The 27,307-nt window shown below is 40.2% G+C and overlaps 1 protein-coding gene across 1 annotated transcript in view; it reads right to left on the bottom strand.

Moving 5' to 3' along the window:
* b4galnt3a (beta-1,4-N-acetyl-galactosaminyl transferase 3a) overlaps positions 1 to 25,798 on the bottom strand; it is a 35,546-nt gene extending 9,748 nt beyond the window's left edge. Inside the window, exons 1-15 of the mRNA XM_056455467.1 lie at positions 25,660 to 25,798; positions 24,782 to 24,858; positions 24,615 to 24,650; positions 15,503 to 15,592; positions 15,324 to 15,414; positions 15,127 to 15,227; positions 10,160 to 10,227; positions 9,984 to 10,059; positions 9,831 to 9,897; positions 9,584 to 9,724; positions 9,391 to 9,497; positions 7,372 to 7,472; positions 7,202 to 7,263; positions 6,866 to 7,043; positions 1,350 to 1,573 (exon numbers count right to left, since the gene is read on the bottom strand). Coding sequence (XP_056311442.1) covers positions 1,350 to 1,573; positions 6,866 to 7,043; positions 7,202 to 7,263; positions 7,372 to 7,472; positions 9,391 to 9,497; positions 9,584 to 9,724; positions 9,831 to 9,897; positions 9,984 to 10,059; positions 10,160 to 10,227; positions 15,127 to 15,227; positions 15,324 to 15,414; positions 15,503 to 15,592; positions 24,615 to 24,650; positions 24,782 to 24,858; positions 25,660 to 25,798 — 1,558 coding nt within the window. The remainder of the gene's footprint in view (positions 1 to 1,349; positions 1,574 to 6,865; positions 7,044 to 7,201; positions 7,264 to 7,371; positions 7,473 to 9,390; positions 9,498 to 9,583; positions 9,725 to 9,830; positions 9,898 to 9,983; positions 10,060 to 10,159; positions 10,228 to 15,126; positions 15,228 to 15,323; positions 15,415 to 15,502; positions 15,593 to 24,614; positions 24,651 to 24,781; positions 24,859 to 25,659) is intronic.
* Between the last annotated feature and the right edge of the window lie 1,509 nt (positions 25,799 to 27,307).

Here is a 27,307-nt window from a genome sequence, read left to right as displayed (position 1 = left end):
GTATTTCCTATAATATTTTTTCTTTTGGGGAAAGTCTTATTTGTTTTATTTCGGCTTGAATAAAAGCAGTTTTAAATTTTTTAAAAGCCATTTTAAGGTCAAAATTATTAGCTCCTTTAAGCAATTTTTTTTTCGAATGTCTACAGAACAAACCATCGTTATACTATATCTTGCCTAATTACCCTAACCTGCCTAGTTAACCTAATTAACCCAGTTAAGCCTTTAAATGTCACTTTAAGCTGAATACTAGTATCGTGAAAAATATCTAGTAAAATATAATTTACTGTCATCATGGCAAAGATAAAATAAATCAGTTATTAGAAATGAGTTATTAAAACTATTGTTTAGAAATGTGTTAAAAAAATCTTCTCTCAATTCAACAGAAACTGGGGAAAAAATAGACAAGGGACTAATAATTCAGGGGGGCTAATAATTCTGACTTCAACTGTACATTTATTTTTTTGTATTTTTAGCATATTTACTTAAATGTCTAGTGGGTCCCAATTATTAGGTTGCCTTAACCAATATGTACTTACACTAAAATTAATCATTTGTTACAGGGTAATTATTGTATAAATACAGGTTTTTACATTGTACTTATGACTGATTGAATATCTGCATGCAAGTAAATACCTGATGCAAGTAAATAGTAATTATGGCCAGGTAATGTAAACTGGGACCAACGTGACAAACGTGACAAGTTTCACGACTTATTCAAAAAAGGTGGAAACTTCCTTTAAAATAACTATATTTTAAAATAATCAGCTTGAATAAACAACTAGCTTTTTATTGGAGGAACTTCTCATATTTTAATATAATAGTTGTCCTGTGTCTGTGATTTCAGAAATTAAGGCCATATCTACACTGGAATTTTTATAAATGGAGTTTTCCCTACTTTCGTTTTATTTTTTAAATCTCTGTCCAGAGATTTTGCGGGCACATCAAACCAACAGGTGCTTAAAGGGGATAATAAAAATGACTTTTTTGCTGGGTTCATGTGAGGAATCAAGTATTGCATACAAAATTGCATATAAATCAATGCGAACATTCTGCGGTGCAAACGAAACAGAATATGTGATGCGTTTGCCGCGAATGTATGGCATTTGCCTCCTCATAACTACTCTGTACCCGAGTTTTGTCAAATCTTCACCCTGGAAATAGTTTTCAGAAAGTTTCGGTTCCAGTCACCCGATGCTCCATTTTCATGTGGACAAACAGCAAAACCGCATAGAAAATAGTGCTATTACAAATTACAAATTAATACAAATTTTCATGCGGACAAGGCCAAAGTTAAAATAAAGATTTAAAAGCCGCACAGTTAAAAGACAAACACATGATATTACTATCACCTGCAACAATTATGTGAACAGTAGCAGATGGATTCCAGTTGAAAGCTTTTGGACTGCAGAGAAGTGCTGGTTTTGACGAATTTTCACCTTGTGCATAAATGTATTTCGAAACAAGAACAGTTTGACCCTGTGGGCCCACAAGTTCCAGTTCCACCAGATAACGGCTGCCTAAGTCCTTGTCTTCACGCTTCACAACATTCACCACACGCAACAGGGAGTAGCCTCTGTGGAGATGAGAGAACATATCAAATACTATAATACCAAATACTATATACACAGTTGAAGTCAGAATTATTAGCCCCCCTAAATTATTAGCTGCCCTGTTTATTTTTTCCACAATTTCTTTTTAACAGATAAGATTTTTTCAACTTATTTCTAAATATAATAGTTTTAATAACTCATTTCTAATGACTGATTTATTTTGTCTTTGCTATGATGACAGTAAACAATATTTTACTGGATATTTTTCGAGACACTTGTACAGTTAGACAGCTTAAAGTGACATTTAAAGGCTTAACTAGGTTAATTAGGGTTCTGTAAACTATTGAACAAAAATTGCTTAAAGGGGCTAATAAATTTGACCTTAAAATGTTTTTTTTTAAATTAAAAACTACTTTTATTCTAGCTCTGTTCTAGTTGCTCTGTTAAACACCATTTGGGAAATATTTAAAAAAGAAAAAAAATTCAAAGGGGGGATAATAATTCTGATTTCAACTGTATGTGGGACCACACATGTATTGTACTATCATGCTGGAACAGAAAAATGTGCTTATTCTGTCAATAAACTCTTGTTTTAAATGCTTTTTAGAGATGAACTTTAACCAGCCTGTAAAGACTTACAGACCTACCAGACACTTTATTAGGTTCCCCTGTTCAACTGCTCATTTACGCAAACATTTGCTGCAACGTTCGAATGGTATGGTCAGAATTTGGCAGCAATATCTCAGGCTTGTTATTTTGATCAGCAGGGGAGAAGGCTGTACTCAAACAGCAGGATGACTGTGCTGTTGGATGACAGGTTGGAGACATCAAACATTAATCGAGACTGTCAGGACGAAACAAGATCTAAAGAGAAGCTCAGCTCAATCCTGACCCATGACAGTACACCTCCCCAAAGGAGCAACCCTGGCACTCGCAGGGAGAGAGAATGTCAAGAAGTCCTTGATCAGCGAACGGTCCAAGGTATCTCGAGCCGCAACCCAGTTCTCTCCTCAGGACCATAGCCCTCCCAATTGACCAGATACCGAAAACCCTGTCCACGGAGATGAACAGCAAGCAACCTCTTGACTGTAAACACAGGAGCATTCTCAGGAAGGTTTATAGAGTGCACGAATAACAAGCTTAATACACGAGACGGCACCTCATTTTACAGATTCCTCTCCTCAACCGTCCCCTTCCTCCTACCACTGTTTACTTATTACCAGCAGGGTGGATTATTGTAACGACCTCCTCACGGGCCTTACCAAAAAGACTGTCAGACAGTTGCAGCTCATCCAGAACGCTGCGGCCAAGATTCTGACCAGAACCAGGGAATCAGAGCACATTACGCCTACCCTCAGGTCTTTACACTGGCTCCCAGTTACATTCAGAATAGATTTTAAAGTATTATTACTTGTCTATAAATCACTAAATGGCTTAGGACCTCAATACATTACAGATATGCTCACTGAATGCAAACGCAACAGATCACTCAGATGTTTAGGATCAAATAAACTAGAAGTTCCAAGAGTTCAGTCAAAGCAGGGTGAATCGACTTTCAGCAGCTATGCCCCCACTGCTGGAATCAGCTTCCAGAAATGATCAGATGTGCTCCAACATTAGGCACATTAAAATCCAGACTGAAAGCATATCTGTTTAGCTGTGCCTTTACTGAATGAGCACTGTGCTACTTCCGACAGATCGCACTATTATGTTTTTCACTTATTTTTATTATTTTATAACCTGTTTCAACACATTTTTATCTGTTTTTATCTTTTTTTAAATCATTTTTATTATTTGTTTTTATTTTCTTATACTTTTCTCTTTTATTCCTGTTTATGTAAAGCACTTTGAATTGCCACTGTGTGTGAAATGTGCTATATAAATAAACTTACCTTGCCTTTCACTTTCTTCTGGTTTAGATCCCAATAACCTCAACAACTTTCGTCCTATTTCCAACCTTCCATTCAACTCCAAAATTCTTGAAAAAACTGTCGCTGCTCAACTTCAAACCCATCTTTCCTGTAATAACTTATACGAACAATTCCAGTCTTGTTTTCACCCACCCCATAGCACTGAAACAGCTCTCCTCAAAATCACTAATGACCTCCTCCTAGCAGCTGACTCTGGTTCACTATCCATTCTTTTTCTGCTTGATCTAAGTGCGGCTTTCGACACAATCTCACATAACATTCTTCTGGACAGGCTCACTTCTGTTGGCATTGGTAACACACCTCTGAGCTGGATTCATTCATACCTCTCAGGTCGCACTCAGTTCATTCAATTAAAGTCTTTCACCTCGTCATCAGTTCCTGTCACTACCGGTGTGCCCCAGGGTTCAGTTTTGAGTTCCCTGCAATTTATCATCTATCTTCTTTCACTTGGTTATATTTTCTGCAAACACCAAATCCATTTTCATTGCTACACAGATGACACCCAGCTCTACCTATCAACCAAACCCAACCGCAAACTCCCTCCTTCATCCCTTACTAACTGCTCTGCATACAGCAAATCCTGGTTCACCTCAAACTTCCTGAAATTAAATGACAATAAAACTGAACTTCTACTTATAGGTACACAATCCACATTTAACAAATCACATAGCTTTTCTTTTCCCACAGATGATTCTGTCATTACCCCCTCCCTTCAGGTGAAGAGTCTGGGGGTCATCTTTGACAGCACCCTTTCATTCACTGCACATGTTAATAATGTCACCCGTTTCGCTTATTTCCACCTTCGAAATATAAATCGTTTACGTCCTTCCCTCACACCTCATTCAGCTGCCATTCTTGTTTATAGTTTGGTCACATCCTGTTTAGACTACTGTAATTCCCTTCTGTTTGGCCTCCCTAAAAAAACTCTTCATAAATTACAACTGGTACAAAAAGCTGCAGCCCGTATTATCACAAAAACCCCCTCTATTAGTCACATCACACCCATTCTGCAACAGCTTCACTGGCTTCCCACCTCTTTCAGAATTAATTAGAAAATACTTCTCACTTTTAAAGCCATCCACAATCATGCTTCTCCATACCTTACTAATCTTGTTCATATCGCCACACCTTCTCGAACACTCAGGTCTTCTTCTTCTATTCACCTCACTGTTCCCAAGCACACCTGCACCAAGCAACAATATCTTATGATAAGCATTCAACAGCATTCAAATCTGCCATACTCATAGAAGGCCCTGGTTTAGAGCACTATGTCCATTGGTTTCCTTAGGTTTAAGAACATGTACATTTGAGAGGTTGATTATGGGACTACAGGATTTAGCCTGCCTGGCAGTCTCAGAGACATGAGAGCAGAAAGGGAAACTATACAATGAGTCATCAAAAACTTCAGGAGGTTTATCTCACAGAGCCCAATAGACCACCCAATAATTTTGGCTTGGTGCAACCTTCAGCCTGTCATTTTAAATGATCTTGAGCAGTGGTTGCCAACCACATTTCTGGATGCCTTCTGACACTTCATATTTTCTATCATTCTTTTACCTGACACACCCATTTCAGATCTTTGAGTCTCTACTAATAAACTGAGGTTATAATTGTGCTTCCAGTACCTGAATAATTTTTCTAAAAAACAACAAAAAAAAGTCATTATATATCACAGCACCACACTGTCTGAAGATGAAATATTAAATAATAATGAAACAAAAACAAAGGAAAGCACCAAAAATAACAGGATTTCTGTGTCTGATTTATTCACAATTACAAAATAAGAGCCATTTAAATCTTATAGATAGTAAACACTGCTGTGTCCTTGTTTTCAAATAATGTATAAAAGTAAAATGAAAAAAAAAAAGCTGAAATAAGCTGAAAAAAATTGCTAGGTCCATTTTTAAACCTAATGATCTTCGTATGTGTAAGAAATCTCTTGCCATGTGCAGGGATAGGTAGGAGCAGAGTAATCTCAAAGAGAGTTTATTAAGGTTCTCAGTCAGCTCCTGTTACAAATATTCCAAGAGCATGAGGGCACAAATTGTCTGTATTGTTTGATTGTCAAAAACACCTTAGTTCACAGAGACATTTTACTTATCACTGTGGCTGAATCAGGTGGTACCAATCCAGTACTCAAGCATTTTCCACATTATAACAAAATGTGAAACGTCACCTGCACATATAATTGTTGCCTATAATTTATTTATAAGTTACAACATAATTTGCCTTGATGATTTTTCTTGGATTTGAGAAACTCTAGTTCCAGCTCTAGTGTAAACCAACAATACCCCACTGATAGACATTTTTGCACATGAAGGATGATGATTTGATTCTAAACAAGAGTGAACTGATGCAAATGAAGCTGGCGTTTGATAACATTATCCAGATTTAACAAACAAGAACTATGGATAAAAAAAAACTACTTGCATCTTTTGGACAAATTGCTCGTACAGCTATATCCTTTAATGCTTTTTTGATGGTAGTGCAGCTTTGTAATGTCAGATGTTGTAAAACATCTGTTGAAAAAGAGGTTGAGAAAACTGTCTTGCACACACAAGCAAGTTTTTGCCCACTTCTTCTGGAACATTGTCTTCATATGTAAATCTAATCTGTTCCTAATCTAATCTGTTGCTTAATCTGAAACCCTGTTGCTTCTTCTGACACTGGGATTCTGTGTTAGGGCACCTGTGAGTCTCTAAACAGTGGTCACCAGTGGTGTAAAGTAACAGATGACAAATACTCAAATTACTGTAATTGAGTAGTTTCTCTCAGAAATTGTAATTTACTAAGTAGATTTAAAAATGTGTACTTTTACTTTCCCTTGAATACATTTTTAGTGCTGCATTGGTACTTTTACTTCCTTCAAACTGCAGTCACTACTTTATTTTTTCTTGTCTGTGAGAATTGGCTAAGTAGAAAAATCTGTCTTAAGATTTCTGTCCGATCAAATTGCACATAGAAAGCAAATGGAATCATACTGAACTACCTGAAGACATGTGCGCCTTATAAATGCAGCAAACCATTTGTAAGCATTAAAAGTGTCCAAGAAGATGTCCAAAATCTTGCACTAAATGCACTACAGAATGTTATCCCCAAAATTACTTTAAAAGGTTAGTGATGATTGCTCTAATGTTACATCTAAGCTACAGTTTAGACTGTTTAAACACGGAAAAATGGAAGGCACCATTGTTAGCCACTTTTGCTACCTGTTTACAAAAAATGGTGAGACAGTGTGTAGTCAATGATTTTCTCAGAGACAAGCATATATAAAGAAATAGTTGATTATGTATAAATCAGCACAAAAAACTGTACAAAAGTAAACATTTTATCCGATATCACCTTTAAATAAGAAGAGCTGAAAGAAAAGACTGAAAAATATACCTTGTGTCTTCTCTTGAATGCAATGCTTTAAGAACGGCTGTGACAATAGGCAGTGCTTGGCTTTTGGACATCACAATGTTTCCAGCAGTCCTGCAGTAATTTGCCACTACAGTAGTTTGCTTGGAAGCACCATTGAGGGGATTCACATCATAGACACGGTGCCAGAAAGGACCTTCGCCTAGTTTGGATTTGTAGAATATTTCAGAGTTACAAACAAACAAACAAACAAACAAACAAACAAAAAGCTTATTCAGCTGTTCTGAAATCCTTTGTAAGCCTTTTCTCCATTTTTATAGAGTATTTTTTAAACAATTAATGTTACAATAAATTTTTTACCTTTATATGCATATTGTACATCAGGGTCTTCAACCTCAGTCAGATAACCCTCAAGTCCTTTACTAAAATAGTAAAAAAAAGCTTTACAATTGACATAAAGTTAGTTTAAAAGATGTTAAAAAGTGAAATTGTGCATTTGATATTTTACTGCAAATTAGCTGCATTCATACTCTGCCAGAAATGATGGATCTTGTCTGTAGAAGCACATTCCATCATTTTGATCGTAAGTTTGCCTTGTGTAGTCATTTGGATACACTGAAGAAAACTGAACCTACAAAAAAAAAAAAAAAAGAATGATGTAGATTATGTATAATATTTAGTAATTTGATTGCAACATAGTAATTTGACATTTTGGTGACCCTTTACAGTTCATTAATCTAGGTCAAAGATAATTTTCAATACTATTGTTAAATAATGTTTGTTCATAATGTATTAACTGATGTTAAATTGTAAAGTGCCTGTTGTGTGGTGATAAAGTATACCTGTATAGTGCACATAGGCATTTAAAAACTATATATCAATAAAAATATGATCAACAAGTTGTAACCATGTTTTACTGTAAGTTATTAAAATAAGCTAAACATTTTTTAAACATAAGTGAGATTCAGCTTGCTGTTTTAATTTAGTTTAACAGAAGTTAACATTATTTACATAGAAAATTTAGAACTTAAAAGTTAAAGGTAGTCTTTAAAAGAAAATATTAATGTTAGCAAATATTTCTGTGTTTGTGCATTTTTGTTGTTTTTCCCTTTTAGCAGAACATTTTTTGGTTTACGAATATTTTTTGGGAGGTTTATCAAAATTTGTGGTTATACTCAGTCTTTTCAACAATTCCATTAAATACAGACTTGATGTGTTTGCAGGGCTTTTTTCAGTCCTGTTCCCATCTGCTCTTGCTGGGGTTTATTCTTCACCCAACCTCTCCCTCTATTTATTCACTCTTTATTCACTCGCTGTTTGTTTAGAACCACTTTCTTTCCAACAAGATAGCTCCTATTAATTTAAAATCTCTTTTTTTTTGTTTTTTTTTACAATTAAATTTACAACACAATTAAATCCACTACTGAAAGAGACGGATAACACACAAAAATAGGTTTAAAAAAAAAACAACAAAAAATTTTTAACAATATTTTCTCTGTCACCAAAAAACAAAAAACAAACAAAAAAAAACCTGCCACAATAAGAAAAACAATAAAACAACAAAATTTTAAGTTTAACTTCTTTCAAGGATGCGCATCTGCACTTTGTTTTCTCCTACTGTACATATTCTGCTCTGTCACTCATCAACAACCTGGCTGTTCTGTCTGAGGCATACCTGCCAACACTCCCTTTTTTCCCAGAAGTCTCCCGTATTTCGGACCCATGTCCCGCCACCCTCCTGTTTTGTTAGTTCTCCTGGAAAACTCCCGTATGTTCTTTTTGGTAAAGTCTAAAACACCCCTGGATTGCCGACTTTGGTGTTGTATCCGATTGCAGCGGCTGCCCAAAACCCGGTGCATAGTACAGTTACTTAGCTGTCTTATTCAGACACCTCACGCCCAACACCTAGACATCCACACCACCCCACCCCAAACCACCAACAGCCAACCCTCGCCCTCGGATTTTTAGAGACAAATGTTGCCAGGTATGGTCTGAGGACTATTATGCACATTCTGTAAGCACAGACCTGCAAGTGAAACGCATAAGGCAGAAAGCCCTGGTCTATCCGTGCAGTGCTCTTATACAGTAATGACAAGCCTCCTCTGGTGTGGAGCTACACTTAAGTATAAATCCAATTTCAAGCGCAGTTATGCTTTCCAAGCACAATAGCCACCAATCAAACAATAGATTATCATGTTCTGAGAACCTTTCAGGAAAGCAAGATTTTCGGGAACATGGTAGTCTGTTGTTTGATTGATGGCTATTGCGCTTTGTTTGGAAAATTAATGCCATGTCACAAGAAATTTTGTCGGGTCCTGCAGGAATGCAGACCTCTTATACAGACCATGAACTGGGGTTAAAATTATTTATTCAGCTATTTAGCAATTGTTAACATTAGCATGCTATTATTAGCTTTCATGTTAGCTTGCTAATATTAGTGATTTCTATGTGGTTAAATAAATCATTGTTTGCTAAGCAGTTTGCTACCAAATAATCAGCAAAAATCATTGTTAAGGGTTTAAGTGCAGATAATAAAATGCTTAACTCACTAAATATACACCTTGATATCTACCAATGTGTTCTTTGAATACATAGCTTGGTTTGTAATCACATTCAGGAAACAGGTCCTTCAGGAATGATTCCTCTAGCATTTTGTCTGGTTAAATAGAAATAGAACAATTACAATGAAGTTGAGGCAAATGTGTTCTTAAAAAATTTATTAAAAATGAAGATAATGCTCACATTTGTAAATGTGATCTCTTGGGTCTTCTCTGATTATCTCTCTTTGATGAAGTGACAAGGGATTTGGCTCAAGCAGCCTATCATAACTTGCTTTCGTTTGAGGTATGTGCTCAATATCTCCCATTAGTAGAGAAGATTCATCTGACAAAAACAACATACATTATCAATTCTGAAATCAATGCAATAGCATGCAAAATTGAATACCATGACCACACACTCATTGAGCTTAAACCTTAAACAAACATACCTTTATAGAATGATAAAAACTCTGAGGTTATCACAGAAAAAGTGCCATTGTCTTGGTTTAAACTCCACTGCAGAAGAAAAACAGAATCTGAGATTAACAGAATGTACCACGTCAAGCTTTGCTGTCTTTAAAACACATAAATACAGTGCATACCGCTATTTCCAGATGATCCATTCCTGTATTCTGTTTTAAAAGAACTTCAAAAAAATATTTCCTGTCTTTCACTAACCTATGAAACAGAAAAAAACCTTTTAATTATTGCACGTGTCTGGTTCTACAGTGTTTTGAATGACAGCATGTTTTTAAGAGACGAAATAAATTTCCCATACAAAACAGGTTTGGATATTTGGGTTGCAAATTTCCAATACTCGCCAGGAGCAGTCCATTCATTTCCTGTCTGAATCAGAACACAAATATGCCACATAAATAATCGGTTGAAGCAAATATTTGAATCAAAGTTTAATTGTTTGCTTTAACAAACTTGTGAGAAGTACTACATGTGTGTATACAGTGTTAGAAAATGTAAAAAATGAAAAAATAAACAGCAGTGTTATAAAAAGTAAACTAAGTGCAAATATTTAAAAATAGCTTTTATTATCATATTTCAAGTAGAGTGGAAACATTACATATTCAATTCCAAATCCAAGTATTAAAATATTTTAGGAATTATGTGTGTATTTTTACAGGATGCATATAAAAGAAACTTTAATTAGTTAAAAGTTTCAATATACTCATAATACCTACAAACTAAAGGTTTAGATTTTAATAATTTTTGTACAACTGTCTTGAGTTAAAAAAAACCCAAAACAAAACTTCTGCCACCCAGAAACAGGTATTTTAGCCCTGACAAACAGACTATGCCCCATAATTTCTGTGCAGTTTGGGTTTTACTTTAAAAACTGAATTTTAAATGTCACCCCAAAAGTTCAGGGGACTGAACTGTCTATGTATAGTCCTTTTTACCTGGCACCAAGATGTTGTTCATGTACTCATGTTAATAGGTGGTTGCCCTTTAGGCCTAATTAACAAAGTTTGCCTAGTTCAAAATGCAGCTGCTAGAGTACTTTCTAAAATAAAATAAAAATATGATCAAATTAGTCTGCTTTTGTCAGCATTGCATTGGCTCCCTATTGAACACTGTATACGTTTGTAAATCTTATGGCGTCACAGCGGCTCAGTGGTTAGGACGGCTGCTAAGTCCTGGCTGGACCAGTTAGCATTTCTGTATGGAGTTTGCATGTTCTCCCCGTGTTTGCATGGGTTTCCTCCAGGTGCTCCAGGTGCTTATCCCAAGGTTCACATAATCCCATATCCAGAGCAAATAGATGTTATAGCCACTGTTGAGTCAAGAACACAAGACTGATTGCTGCAAAGACTTCAGTGACATGAATCTCTGTAGATCCCTATGGGCTAATTTGAACACCCTTCTGGTAACCTACTTGGACCTGCATCTCCTCCACAATAGATGCTAATCATTCTCAAGTCTTCAGGTATCTTAAACTGTAGCTCTGCCACTTTTTTGGCCGGAGGAGAATTAGACAACCCAGAGTCTGGTTTCTCCCAAGATTTGTTCCCAACTTCTGTCATTTTCTGGACTTTTGGTTCTTTGCCACTGTTGCCTCTGGTATGGTTAATTCAGTTTGGTGGACCCGCTCTTTAGTGGATTATCCTTTAACATTGACATTTGTACTAAAATTAACTGAATTAAACTGAACTAAACTTCAACAGTGACATACTGTATGTATCACATTGAACTGGGGGATAATTGACATATTATCAATATGCACTAGATTTTATTTTCATCAGTCCACGTTTCTCATTGGGCCAGTAAATGTATTCCTTGGCAAGTTTGAACCAATTTGGCATATGCTGTTTATTATTATTTTTTCAGCAGTGCTGTAATGATCTGGTTTTAGGTGCCAACTGCATTTGCGGAGAAATGGTGTAGTATCTAAGTGCCTGGAGGACATAAAAGAGTTGGGTGAGACCTTATAAGTAATGTTTTATTGGGGCTTCTTGTCAAATATCTTCTGTTACAGTATATACAGGTGATTAAAATAATCTTTGATCTGGCTGGATGTAAAGATTTAATGGATATTTTCTAATCTGACTGTTTTTGTTTATTTTAGTTTTTGTTGCAACTTTATAGCATTTTAGATACTTTTAAATGAGCACTCTATACTTTGCTGCACTTCTTTACACATTTTTCCTTCTCAAATCAACTTTTTATCATCAAAATATTTTGGTCTTCTGAAGTGTATGGAATGACCCATTTCACATCTCAATTCTGAAAGCAATATAATTCATAAAAATCTGATGCATTAATTGAATTCTATTCAATTCGTCTTTATTTCTATAGCGCTTTACAATGTAGATTGTGTCAAAGCAGCTTAACATAGATGATTATAGTAAATTGAAACAGTGTCAGGCCAGTTTTCGGAGTTTATGCTCAATTTAGTTCAGTTGGTTTAATTTTGATTGCTAAGTGTCCAAACATTGAAGAGCAAATCCATCGATGCGCAGCTACACAAGTCTTGAACCATGCAAGCCATTGGTGACAGTAGCAAGAAACAAACTTTACCAATTTGCTTGATGACCTTCCTCTTTAATTAAAAGACCCTTAACAACACCAGTTCTTTTTCACAGAATGAACAAATTCTCTCATACTCCACACACTGCTATTATTTTGAACACAGCCTTATTAATGGATTAGCCAAATTACAATTAAATAAAACAAATGAACAGCACACATGGCACAACATGGGTGGGTCTGTTGTTTTTCTATCACATTATTATATTTACAAGTAAATAATTTGCAATGCAAATAACAGCTAATAACAGTGGAATGCTTTATTCCTATTTTTAATCACATCTTTATAATTGCATGTAGGAAAGATTGAAGAAGACAATCATGTGGCATTTTTATATATTTTATAATTTTCAAGTTTAAAATGTATTTTGAGTAATTTTGAATTTTGACATAATTGTATGTATTTTCGTAAGGACTAATCATTAAATCCTAAGTAATATTACATTTATAGTGTCATAATTTAGATTTTTTTTTAAATGATATCAGACATCAATTCCAAATTTAATTTCATAATTAAGAATTATGTGTCTCTTAATATTTGTCACTCCTTTTTTTTAGCTCATTATTTAATTTGCCACAATCCTATATATATATATATATATATATATATATATATATATACAATCCTAAATACTCACTATATATATATATATATATATATATATATATATATATATATATATATATATATATATATATATATATATATATATATATAGTTTTTATGTCATATGTAACAATATGTTCTCATTCTGACTTTTTTCATCATATTATTTATTTGGTCACACTTTATTTTAAAGGGCACCTATGGTGAAAAATCTACTTTTCAAGCTGTTTGGACAGAAATGTGTGTAAGTATAGTGTATAGACCGTCATATTGGGGTGATATAAACACAACCAGTCCTTTTTTTTCAAATTTAACAATTTAAAAACGGTGGACCAATTGGAGCGGTTTTCAGATCAACCGCAACTTGACGTAGGAGTGCAGTCCCCCCCGCCCACCAATATCGATTGACAGCTGCGCGCATTAACATGTCTCCGTAGTAATGCATATAATTATATCAACAAGACAGGATGAGCGCAAAGCAACCGGGAATAAAAGGTCTGTTCATTTCGCTTGGATCATCGATCATCATCAAACATGATCAAGAGTGAGTTTTACAAGTTTAAAATGTTTTAAAACAGTGCATGTGTGTAATGAATGTGTGTATGTGTCTGCGCTATGTGTGTGTATGTGTCTGCACTGTGTGTGTGTCCTCGCTGTGTGTGTGTGCGTGAACTTTGTAATGACATTTTTTGTGACTCATTGTTGCAACAAAAAAATGCATCAAATACTGATTGTTAAAGTTCTTACTGTAGTATTTCTCACAAACGTTACATGAGATCCGTTTCCTGAGGCAGCCGAGGGCGGCGATTGAGACATGTTGCTGACAGGCACGTGGGAACGGTGGGCAGGGAGGACTAGCCTTAAAGGCCCAGTGCAAAAAACAGCAACAACCTTTTCCCAGCTATAATACAGACACTTCAAACAGCTATAAAAAATAATCTGATGGGTGTTTTGAGCTGAAACTTTACAGACACATTCTGGGGACACAAAAGACTTATATTAAATATGAATAAAAGGGTAACCTATGTGCCCTTTAAAATACAATTCATGCTATTAACAAACCATTAACAAAAACATTAATGAACGAATAATCCAGCAGTATCCACCTGAATGACACGACAGCAGCCATATTGCACCAGACCGCACACCACACACACCAGCTGATTGGTGGAGAGGAGACAGAGTGATGAAGCCAATTATGATATGGGGATGGTTAGGAGGCCATGATGGACAGAGGCCAGTGGGCAAATTTGGCCAGGGTTAAACCCCTACTCTTTTTTAAGGAACATCCTGGGATTTTTAATGACCACAGAGAGTTAGGAACTCGGTTTAACATCTCACCGTGCAGTATAGGGTCCCCGTCACTATACTGGGGCATTAGGACCCACACAGAACACAGCTTGGGTACCCCCTGCTGGTCTTACTAACACCACATCCGACAGACACCTAGCTTTCCCATGTGGTCTCCCATCCAGGTACTGACCGGGTGAAGCCCTGCTTAGCTTCAGTGGGTGACCATGTGAGAGTTGCATAGAGCTAGTTGCCGGCTTTTGTCAATTGGTGAGGTCTTGTTTCTTGCCACTGTAACCACTGGCTTGCTTGTTTTGGGATTTGTGGAGCTGCGCATCAATGGATTTTCACTTCAGTGTTCGGACATTCAGCAGTGAAAATTAATCCACACTGAAATTAACTAAACTGAAATTCAACTCTAAAAACTGGTCTAACACAATTTCAATTTAAATAAAGATGAATTGAATTGAATTGGGTAGGATTAGGAATGTAAAGTAAGGTCCTAATTTATAAGTGCTAATAAACAATTATTATCTTAAGGTAATAAGCTAGTAGTAATTGCTGTGAATTGTTACTTAAACTAAAGTGTTACCAAATATTTTTATCTAGTAATTGAGATTATATCCTAATTTGGGGTTTTTCAGTGATAATCGTGTGTTTTAATCATCATAATTGAAATTTAACAAAGCATAATTTTTCCCCACGTGGTCATAATTATATACTTCCGTAACTATAAACATTTATTCAAGCATGTTTCATTGTAAACGAACAGTTCAATCCCTAGCAAACACATTGACAGCAGACATTACCTCACCAACATAAGCAAGGAGTTGAAGGTTTTTTGGACTTTTGTTTAAACTGAGCCAGAACTCTGAGTTATCATCAGAGGCAACAGCAAAAATATATTCATCTGGTAATAAAACAACATCAATGGATTTGTTAATTCATCAATAAAATATTATTAAACTCAGCATACATTAAAACATTTATGTCCATCTGGACCTACTGGTTTCTGCAGGATAAAGGAAGCCAAAGATTCTCAACCCATAACTGTTTCCTTGAGGTGACACAGCAAGTCTGCTCACTGTAGTTCGCACCTTTAAAGGGAAATTTCATATTATAATACATGATATATTAAAAATGATTTTTCTTAAGAATATACAATTAAACGTGTATAGAACTAACATTGGGGAACAAAGGATAAAGAAGATTGTTCCTTAGTTGATCAAGAGATCCACCACAACAATCTTCAAAAACATGCATGTTCACTCGACCCTGCAATGAAGATAATAAAAAATCAGTTTGATGTTATAAATAATTTTTTTCTTGTTTTTTTTCCACCAATGACCTTTAAATCCTTTATACAGTATTTCTGTTGCAATCATGACAAATATGCATTTTGTTTGTGAATCTTTAGTTACTTTAGTAATCTCACGTTACATTTAACGTTACTATTAACAATTTGATGGCATGTTTTTAACATTTCACTTAAATGTTATTTCACCCCAAAATGAAAATCATGTTAATAATTACCCTCATGTTGTTCCTAAGCCCTGAGACCCTCATTTATCTTCGAAACATAAATTTAGATATTTTAGGTGAAATCTGAGAGTTCTCTCATTCTCCTTAGACAGCAAGTTTCAGAAAGGTACTAAAAACATTCTCAAAACCAACTATATGCCATCAGTGGTTCAAATGGAATAGTGTCAAGACATGAGAATACTTCTGTTTGCACACTAAACAAAAATAATGGGTTTACTCTACAGTGTCTTCTTTTAATTGCCAGTATATTGTATGCATCCACAAGCACTGTGCAGTCATGTATACCCCAGGATGTCTGCACATAACTCCTTCTGTTTTAATGAAAGATCAGGGGCATCCTAGATACTATATCATAGGCGGGGCCAAGCATGACACATGAACGCACTCTCAAAATATACACTCTCAAAAATAAAGGTAGCGATCTGTCACTGGGGTGGTACCTTTTCGAAAGGTACCAATTTTTCCCTATAGGTCCATGTTAATACCTCAAGGGTACATATTAATACCTAAAAAGTACAAAAGTGTTCCTCTTAAAATTAGTTGGTACTGATATATACTTTTAAGGGAACCAATATGGACCCTACAAGTACAAATGTGTACTTTTTTAAAAAAGGTATCACCCCAGTGACAGCTCGTGAACCTTTATGAGAGTGTACTCTGTGTACACTGAAGAGAACAAACTGTTGAATAAAGTTATTATTCTTGTTTTATGCGTGCACAAAAGTGTGCTCATAGCTTAAAAAGTGTTGACATTGAATCTCTGAAGGCATTTTGTCTGTTGAAAGGATCGTTTTGGCACCTTCATAAACTTGTTGGGGAACCTTGCTGTCTATGGAGGATAAGAGAGCTCTCAGAACTAAAATATTGTCATTTGTATTTGGATGATGAATGAAGGACTTGTGGGGTTTGCAACAACATGTGGGTAAGGAATTAATAACTTAATTTTCATTTTTGAAATAACCAACACTTAAGTTTAAAAAAATTATTGATATTACTAATACTAATCGTATATTAATAATAACATTTAACATTTGTATATATTCCCTCTGAAGCCTTTTATTAGTTCCCCTTCGGATGGGGAACTCCAATGCAATGTGGAAACTTCCACTATGGGGATTTCGTCAGAATCCAATCATCTGAAAGAGTATAAAAACGGGCCAATGAAATGCCAATGAGTTGGCAGCGTCAGCGTGCACAGCTGGCGTCAATGACAATCAGTCATGCTATAAAGACGCAGCCAGTGCCATGCTCGACATCCTTTCGCTTTCAGAGCCTTTCACGAAGCTTCTGAGAGAGTCTTTGAGGGTATCTCCAACTTGTGTCTACAGAGAGATATCGAGAAGCAGCTTCTCCTGGTCCAGAGCGCGTATACGCAGTGGCAGATGGTCGAGCTGGGTATTTCTCCCTTGCCTGGCGTCCTTTGGGTCCGGTCCTACAAGAGCGGTTTGTATATAGGAAAAAAGCTTTCCTAAAAGAGCAACACGGTCGTGCAGCGCGTCTTTTTCAAGACGTCACTCCGACCGTGCGTTTCTGGATGCGGTGGTTTCCTATCCCCGGATGATGGGCACGAGCACAGCGTTTCATGTCTGGGGGTCCAGCATGTTAATGCGGTGCTCGCGGGCAGTGCATGCCATCACTGATGTCATGTCTGTCGCGCAGTTAAGATCGCGGCTCGCTCTTGCAAAAGAGCCACCCACCCCAGTTGTCCCCCGCACTGCGGTTGGCACTCGGGCAGATCTGAGGGTTTCAGTGAGAGTAAATCCGCCGCCCCCGGGCCGCGGACCTCTCGCTCCTCCACGCGCTCCATCCAAGCTTCAGGTGAAGAGAAGCGTTCCGTCCTTGGATGGTCGCTCTCTTACCTGATGACACCGGGGGTCAGATGTCCATCGCTGCATCGGAGGATGGGCTGTCATTGTCTGATGAGGATGCGAGCCCGCTCGCTCCCTCCCTCCGGGGTGGAGAGCGCGGCGTTAGCATCTAAAAAGCAGACGTGATGGCCGTGCTTTCTCGGGCTGCTTCGGCCGTGGGTCTGGTGATGGTTTATCCCCCAGCCCCGCGGCCGGACCAACTAGATGGGTGTGATGTGGAGGATATAAGGAGGCAAGACCTTCAAAGCCTCCCGTCCCCTTCTTCCCGGAAGTGCACAGTAAACTCACGCAGTCCTGAGGGCACTTTTTTCTGCCCGATCTGCGTGCGCTTCCATCCTCACCATCCTTGGAGGTGGGCTGTCAAGGTCTGACGAGGATTCGAACCCGCTCGCTCCCTCCGGGACTTTGAGCGCGGCGTCGAATCCAAAAGCAGACTTTGCGGCTGTGCTTCCCCAGGCTGCTTCGGCCGTGGCTCTGGAGATGGTTTATCCCCCAGCCCCGCGGCCGGACCGATTAGAGGGGTGTGATGTGGAGGATGAAGGCGAGACCTTCTAAGCCTCCCCATCCCCTTCTTCCTGGATGGGCACAGTAGGCTCACGCACCTACCAGCGCTACCAAGCGCAGGCGCTGGCCCGGCTGCGCGAGGATGGTTCTGACCCAGGACTGAGCATTCGCTCCGCACCGCAACCGACTATGCTCTTACAAAAAAAAAAAAAAAAAGTCGGCTGTGTGTGCCCTGGGAAGGACGATGATCACATCCGTGATCCAGGAATGCCACCTCAGGTTAAACCTGGTGATGTGCGTGACGTTGACAAAGTTCGCTTTCTTAACTCACCCATATTCCAGGCTGGCCTGTTCGGCGACACTGGCGGTGAATTCGCCCAGGAATTCACGCCGGTGATAGAGCAGTCGGAGGCGATCGGCGAGGACTCTATCGGCGGGATTGTATGACCACTCCCCCCCGCCGAGCCATCCACATCCACTGCTTTTTCGCCGAGGACGCCCGCCCGCAGCTTTGCTTCGCCGCCCCCGCCTGCGCCTCCGGCCACGCGGCTGCGCCGAGCATCGCGCAGGCAACCAGCGTCCCCCGCCCAGGGCTAAGTTCGGTAAAACGGACCGCGAAGCGTCCCTGAGGCGGGCCATCTAGAGAGGAGCGAATTTGCTCTTTCCCCGCTGGAGGGCGGGGCACGTTATTTAAAGGCGTAAAAAAAAAAAAAAAAAAAAAACGCCATCAAAATCCTCAGTGAAAGAGCACTTTTCCCCTCCTCCAGATGTGACAGCCCGAACACTGCCAGTCTGGGACGCTATGCCTTCCAGCTCGCAGGATCGGTGCATTTCGCCAATGGCTCATGGAGCGCGAGAGAACGGTCTCCTTTCTCTCCACTCCCAGCCCCTCTCCTGGAGTTTGGGTGCGAGACGAGAACATCTTCTCTCCTGCTCTCCTGTGGGACCCCAGCGCTCCCCGGATGAGCCCACTCACTCCACGCTGCCCCGCCGCTGGCACGTCAGCGATCGTGCGGGTGGGACCATTTTCGGGGGCTCTGCCTGCCTGGTTAGCGCGGGCCAGCCCATCGCAATGGCTCATCCATACGACCAGACTCGGCTATGCGATTCAGTTTGCGAAACGGCCTCCCAGGTTCACGGGCGACCAGGGTCAGTCCTGCGTCCGCCCCTGTCTTGCGAGAGGAGATTGCTGTCCTCCTGGCGAAGGATGCAATCGAGCCGGCCCTCCAGCCGAGATGGAGCGCGGGTTTTACAGCCCGCACTTCATCGTGCCCCAAAAAAAAAAAAAAAAAAAAAGCGGTGGGCTATGGCCAATCCTATATCTGCACATTTTGAACCGCTGCCTTCACAGGCTGCGCTCCAGAATGCTTACGCAGATGCGCATCACGCGATGCGTTCGTCCTCAGGATTGGTTTGCAGCAATAGATCTGAAGGACGCGTATTTTCATATCTCCACACTTCCACGCCACCGGCAGTTTCTGCGGTTTGCGTTTGAAGGTCGAACGTGGCAATACAAGGTCCTCCCCTTCGGGCTCTCTCTGTCTCTGTGAGTTTTCACCAAGCTCGCGGAGGGTGCCCTCGCGCCCCTTCGGCTCGCAGGCATCCGCACGCTCAATTATTTCGATGACTGGCTGATTTTTAGCCCACTCTCGGGAGCAATTGATTATGCACAGAGACAAGGTGCTCCGGCACCTCCGCCCGTTGGGGTTTCAGGTCAACCGAGAAAAGAGCAAGCTCGCATCCGTGCAGAGCATCTCCTTTCTCGGGTTGGAGCTGGACTCGATCACTATGGAGGCGCGCCTCTCACGAGAGCGCACTGAGGTAATGCTGAACTGTCTGAGAGAGTTCGACAGGAAAAAAAGTGGTCCCCTGAAATTATTTCAGAGGCTCCTGGGGCATATGGCATCCGTAGCCGCGGCCACGCCGCTCGGATTGCTCCATATGAGACCACTACAGCATTGGCTTCACGATCGGGTCCCCAGACGCGCATGGCATGCGGGCACACACCGAGTGACTGTCACTGCGCTGTGTCACCGCACCCGCACCCCCTGGAAAGGACCCCTCCTTCCTACGGGCCAGTGTGCCCCTAGGTCAGGCGTCCAGGCAGGCTGTCGTTTCGGCAGATGCCTCCAGTATGGGGTGGGGGGGCCGTGTGTAGCGGGCATGCTGCTGCGGACCTGTGGAGGGGAACCCAGCTGCATTGGCATATCAACTGCCTAGAGCTGTTGGCAGTGTTTCTCGCTCTGCGCCGCTTTTTACCGGTGCTGAGGGAGCAACACGTGCTGGTCAGGACGGACAGCACGGCCGCGGTAGCGTATTCCATCCGGATGGGGGGTATACGCTCCCGCTGCATGTCTCAGCTCGCTCGCCGTCTGCTCCTCTGGAGTCATACATGGCTGAAGTCGCTGCTTGCTATTCACACCCCGGATGGGCTCAACCGTGCGGCCAACAGGCTCTCACGGCAGCTCCTTCCCTGGGAGAATGGCGACTCCACCCCGAGTCATGCGTAAGTATGCACTCCCCCCAGTGAGCCTACTCGCGCAGTTTCTGTGCAAGGTCAGGGAGGACGAGGGGCAGGTCTTGCTAGTTGCGCCCCTGGCCCAACCAGACCTGGATATCAGAACTCTCCCTCCTCGCGACGCCCCCCCTGGCGAGTCCCTTTGAGAGAGGACCTACTCTCTCAGGGACAGGGCACCATCTGGCACCCCCGCTTAGTTCTGTGGAACCTCCACGTGGGGTCCATAAGACGCGACGAGGAAGACTTAGGTAACCTACCGGTGGCGGTGGTTAATACCATCACTCAGGCTAGTGCACCCTCTACGAGGCATGCCTACGCCCTGAAGTGGAGTCTATTCACTGAGTGGTGCGCTTCTTGCCGAGAAGACCCCCGATCTTGCCAGATCAGTGTTGTGCTTTCTTTCCTTCAGGACAGGTGGAGCGAAGGCTGTCGCGCTCCACACTGAGGGTTTACGTGGCCACCATCTCCGCTCATCATGATGCGTGGATGGCGGCACCGTGGGGAGGCATAACCTCATCATCTAGTTCCTCAGAGGTGCGAGGCGGATGTTTTCCCCCCGCCCCCCTCTCATACCCTCTTGAGATCTCGCGGCAGTGCTACGAGCCTACGTGGGGATCCCTTCGAACCACTCGACTCAGTATCCTTGAGACTTCTGTCCTTGAAGACAGCTCTGCTGGTCGTGTTGGCATCGGTTAAGAGGGTTAGGTACCTGGAGGCATTTTCGGTCAGTGACTCGTGCCTAGAATTCGGGCCGGCCTACTCTCACGTTGTCCTGAGACCCCGGCCCGGCTATGTGCCCAAGGTTCCTACCACGCCGTTTAAGAATCAGGTAGTGAGCCTGCAAGCGCTGCCCGCGGAGGAGGCAGACCCAGCCCTTTCATTGTTGTGTCCTGTTCGCGCTTTGCGAATATATTTGGACCACACTCAGAGCCTTAGATCCTCTGACCAGCTCTTTGTCCATTACAGTGGTCGGCAGATGGGAAGTGCCGTATCTAAACAGAGGTTGGCCCACTGGATAGTGGATGCCATCTCCCTCGCCTTTGGGCCAGGGTGAGCCGTGTCCCCCGGGGGTGAGAGCGCACTCCACTACGGAGCATCGCATCCTCTTGGGCGTTAGCACGCGGCGCCTCTCTGAAAGACATTTGTAGAGCTACGGGTTGGGTGACACCCAATACATTTGCAAGGTTACAATCTGCGAGTGGAGCCGGTTTCCTCAAGGGTATTAGGCAACCCTTGGTGATTGAGGAAACGATTTGGTTGAGGTGTCGAAACACGCTTGCTGCGCCACTCTCCTTAACCCGGAGATACGTGCGCTTTTTCAGCTTTGTCAGTTTAGTTCCCCATTTCTTTGGCGAACCCTTTGGCGGTTCCTCCGAGGCCCCCAGCACCTGACTCAGCGGAGGAGTCAGGTGTTGGCCCGTTACGTTGTCGGCATGCCCGCTGGTCAGCCCGCGTTCTGGGTATAGGTGCCTGCTATGTGTGATCCCCGCTGGCGATCCCATACGTTCACTCAGCCACGGTATAGTCCCCCCTTCTAGGGCAGGCTCGTGTCTTCCCTCCCCGCTAACCATCCTTATGCAAGGACTCCCCATCTCTGGGCTAGTCCATAGGTTGTCACCAGGTCTCCCCTCTGGGTAACAGGTGAGCTCCGCAGCGTCCTCCCTATCGGGACTGAACGCTTTCCCAACGTACTGTCGTATCAAAACCTATTTTACTGGGTTATTGCGACTCCCCGAAAAACATAACTGTTCTGAACAGGTAAGTGAGGGCCAGGGGACACGTTGGAAGACTGTGTCTCGGGGCGTTGTAGGTGCGCTCGCTCTACTGCGTGGCACACCCTTCGCCAGGGACGCAGTAAGGTTCTTTCGTTGTGGCGTTTTCCATAGATTTCCCCATAGTGGAAGTTTCCACATAGCATTGAAGTTCCCCATCCGAAGGGGAACGCTACGGTTACTAAAGTAACCCTTCGTTCCCCGAGGGGGGGAACGGAAATGCTATGTTCCTTCGCCACAACGATTGTTCCTTAGCTGTTGAGCGTGAAAGTCTCTTCAGCTAGAAAAGGATGTCGAGCATGGCACTGGCTGCGTCTTTATAGCATGACTGATTGTCATTGACGCCAGCTGTGCACGCTGACGCTGCCAACTCATTGGCATTTCATTGGCCCGTTTTTATACTCTTTCAGATGATTGGATTCTGACGAAATCCCCATAGTGGAAGTTTCCACATAGCATTTCCGTTCCCCCCCTCGGGGAACGAAGGGTTACTTTAGTAACCATAGCGTTCTGTACATACTTTTCAAATAAAATATTAATACAGTGTTTCCTCTAGGATTTTTTTCCAGTTGTGGTGGCAAGCCTTTTACACAATCTACCAACTAATGTACCTATTTCAATTTGGCATATTTTCTCTGCTTGTGCGCCAATTTCATCTGTTCGTGCACAAAACCTCTTGCACGCCCCCTCAAATAAATGCTGCTCAAGCACAGATTTTCTTGTGTGCTCTCAAATAAACGCTGCTGAAGTGCAATTTACTGCGTTTATGTAACAAGTATGTCTCCAACATTTATTAGATTTGCTAGGAATATTTATGAATGACTCCAACAGACTTACAGAGGGGCATTAATGCGTCCTGAAGTGAAACAGCTATAAACTCCAGCAAGATAAAGTCATAGTATGCAGAGCCATAGACCTTTATCTATAATGTATAATTATGGAAACTGTGTTCATCTTAACTGGAAACTATGTCGTGTTAGCTAGCCTCACGCATCACGCACCTGTCAGTCAGAATGTCACCTTAAAGGGTTAAACAAATAACGCATAGAACTACTACTGTTACAGAAAAGTTAGCACTGTTATAATTCACTTACCTTTTAACACGTTTTGGTGCTATTATAACCAGCTATTTAAAAAAAAAAGCGACTGAATGTTTTGAATGAGAAGCTGTAATGTAGCCGTGGTGGGATGAATTTTGGTGTGGCGCCCTGCCATGGACGAATGAATGTAGCGGGAACCATGTAATATATATGGACTTTAAGAATGTCTGGACTGTTGAGTAAATCATTTGATGACTTGCTTCCTCAAAACTATGATATATTACTTCTTACTAAGGATGGGATGTTCTTTAATACTTTGTTAATTTTAAACAAATGTTTGATATGACCCATGAACAGGTTTTCTCATGAAGCTTATTTGTTCATTTTTTTGTTGACCATGCATGTGCAATGACCTGTAAGTTCTGGGGAATTCCGTCAAGTTTCAAGTTTCAAGTTTCAAGTTTTTTGTTCATTTATCACATGACAGCCATCTTTAAAACTTTTTAATTTAGTGAGTAATTTGACAGTGACTATTGAAAAATAAATATTCTTTTATTTTCAATCTTTTAGAACCTGTTTTAACAAATTTTAATCAGTTTTAATCACTTTTATTATTTGTTTTTATTTTCTTATAGATGTCTCATTTATTCCTGTGTATGTAAAGCACTTTGGATTGCCACTGTGTTTGAAATGGACTATATAAATAAACTTGCTTTGCCTTGAGTCTTTCCTGCTATCTGAACTGGTGCCTCAAAGATGTAACTTTTTAATCTCACCGCATACGTCGGGCCGTGGTAGTTGTACTGTTTTAAAGACACATTTCACTATCGTTCTTTATCTACTGGCCTTATGAGCCCGCCGATAGATGACTTCACCCATCGCACTCGACTGTGCTTTTGGTTGACAATATGCACAATTATTGTTAGATGTAACAATTTTTTTATATGTTTTATATAATTAGTTATACAAACATTTGTCCAAACTTCTCATAATATTAATGAAAGATTTAGAATAATCTCTCAAATTTACGACATAAGGGAATTATATACACACCTGATATGTTTCGTCTGCCTGTTTGTCATCTTCATTCTTTTCATAGGAAAGCCACAAAAATAAGAAATAATTTATTTTATCAATGGGACAATTGTTTTTACAGATATTTTGTTTAGGTATTGAACGTGATTTGTAAAGTTGACAACCCTACAATTTAATGATTTTACCTGTGTCTCCTGTGTCTCATTGTCTGCAGCTGATTCTCTATTCCTGATCTCTTTGTTTAAGTCTGTTGTTACTGGCACTTGAGAAGGAAACGCATACAAAGCAGAAGTATACAAATACATAAACATTTGAATACTCATTGCAGTTCCACATTTAAGGTTTAAGCAATAAAAATAAGTACATGGATGGAAGTGTTTGGCGTTTAAATTTGATTTGATTTTAATTTTGTATGGTACTTGTAAATTAACATACAAATTTAAGCTAAATTATTTATACAGATGAATAATGATGATGATGGTGCATTTAAATACTTTTCACTAAGCCAAGAGTAGTACATTTTCCTCATCAAAAGCTTTTCTTAATTCTATCTTACTTTTTTCTTTTTTACTTTTTAACCTCAAAGGAAACTTGCACATTATTTTAGTCAGTTTGTGCTTCACTCCCAATTCATAAAAGATTATTAAAAGATATTGAAGTTAATAAAAATATTTTTTCAAATCTTCAGGTTGTTTCATTAGTTGTGTATTATATCCACAAATAAACTGCTATTCTTGATCTTTCTGTTTTAAAGAAACCTTTATTATTATTATATTTGCTCATGTAATATCTATAATTTACTTCATAAGTTATAAGAATAAAATATGGCATATACTGTATACCTATTATATCTCATATCATTGTATAATGTCTCGAATAAAATTATTTTAATTATGGACAGTTTTAGAATGACACATTGAACTAATTCCTCGTTTCTTGCTTGCAATGATCTGGCATCCTGTACTGAATGATGTAATTTCACTCCACAACACAACAACTTTTTAAAACGTGAAGAAACATGAAACAGCAGTTAACATCAGCTATAAAGATAAATGTAACTCACCAGCAGGGAATATTTTGTCTCTTGAGTACACATAATATGATCCCAAACATATGAAAATATAAAAAATGATGCATATGATAAGCAAATAAAAAAAGTAAACCATCAACCTGCGCTGGTTTAATGTTCTCAATGCCAACATTTTGCTCGACACTGAATAACAAAATGATGTACAGAAGGCATGTCGTGTTTTAGACACCGCTTGTACAGAAAACCGGATAAACGAGATAGGAGTTTGTATGACAAAGATTAGTTGAATGTCCTGTTGGACGTAGTACTGTATATTCAAAATAAACATGTAAATTTCTGCCGAGACCTGTGCCTGCGTAGGTAGAAATACTATCTTAATAAAACCAGGGTAAAACAAATGTAAAAAGGTCAAATCTGAATTTCTTTTTAAAAATGCTGAATGATTTAGGATGAGGATCACATAATATTTCTGAATTTTAACTATAGACTGAATTTTAAGTATTCCAATTGCTGGATCCACAGTAGAGAGATAATACTTGTATATACTGTAGTAACCTCATTATAAGCCCCAGTAGCCACATATAAATGCAGAAAACATTATTCTACACTCCTTTAAAAGGATTATCTGATTTTGTAATATATATATATATATATATATACACACACACACGCACGCACGCACGCACGCACGCACACACACACACACACACACACACACACACAATACAAACACAGTACAGGACTGGAAAGATGTTATCAAAAGCCTTGAATGGTGGTTTATTTGCAAAGTGCCCAGAGAGTAGTGACAGTGAAAGGTAAGTAGCGCTGGTGCTGAGTCCTCTGGTGATCTGTGGTAGTGCTCCAGGGTGAATCACTGTGCAGTCTTGTTAGATCATTCCATGTCAGTGAAAACGCTGATCTTGAAGCTTCAATTTGTATAGAGAGAGGGAGTTTTCATGGCTAAATTAGGCCAGCCTGGTGGCCAATCTTTATTGTTTGTACATTCCACCAGTAAGAGCTACATGTAAAGGTTTTTCAGATAGCACAATTTTGATTAAAATATTGCAATGCACACAACATTATGCATGACCTGTCTCCTGTGAAGGGGTGTCATGGTGGCGCAGTGGGTAGCACGATCGACTCACAGCAAGAAGTTCACTGGTTCGAGCTTTGGCAGTGTCAGTTAGCATTTCTGGGTGGAGTTTGCATGTTCTCGTGTGGGTTTCCTCCAGGTGCCATGTGGTATAGGTGAATTATAAGGCTAAATTGTCCGTAGTGTATGTGTGTGAATGGGCGTGTATGGATGTTTCCCAGTGATGGGTTGCAGCTGGAAGGGCATCCGCTGGAAGGGCATATGCTTATTAAGTTGGTTGTACAATCGGGACTAAGCAGAAAATGAATGAATGTCTCCTGTGGGAACCGTCTTGGAGTTCCTGTGAGAACCAACGGGATTATATACAATGATGCCTGTTTATGTGGGCTTCAGCAAGAGCAGTCATGGCTAAAGTAGTGATCTACAGGGATGTAATGTAATGTGTGTGTGCTCCTGTGGGAGCTGTCACTGTTGAGGCAGTGATCTACAAATATGCAATGTATATGTCGGCTCCTGTTAAGCAGTCACTTCTGTAACTGTGCGTTCACACCAAAGGTGGTGAGAGCTGTAAAGTTCGCTCTGGCAGGC

The sequence above is a fragment of the Danio aesculapii genome, chromosome 4, assembly GCF_903798145.1.
Source record: "Danio aesculapii chromosome 4, fDanAes4.1, whole genome shotgun sequence".
NCBI classification, from domain to species: Eukaryota; Metazoa; Chordata; class Actinopteri; order Cypriniformes; family Danionidae; genus Danio; species Danio aesculapii.
The sequence above is the reverse complement of the archived record's forward strand: the minus strand, read 5'-3'. Positions and strand labels throughout refer to the sequence as shown.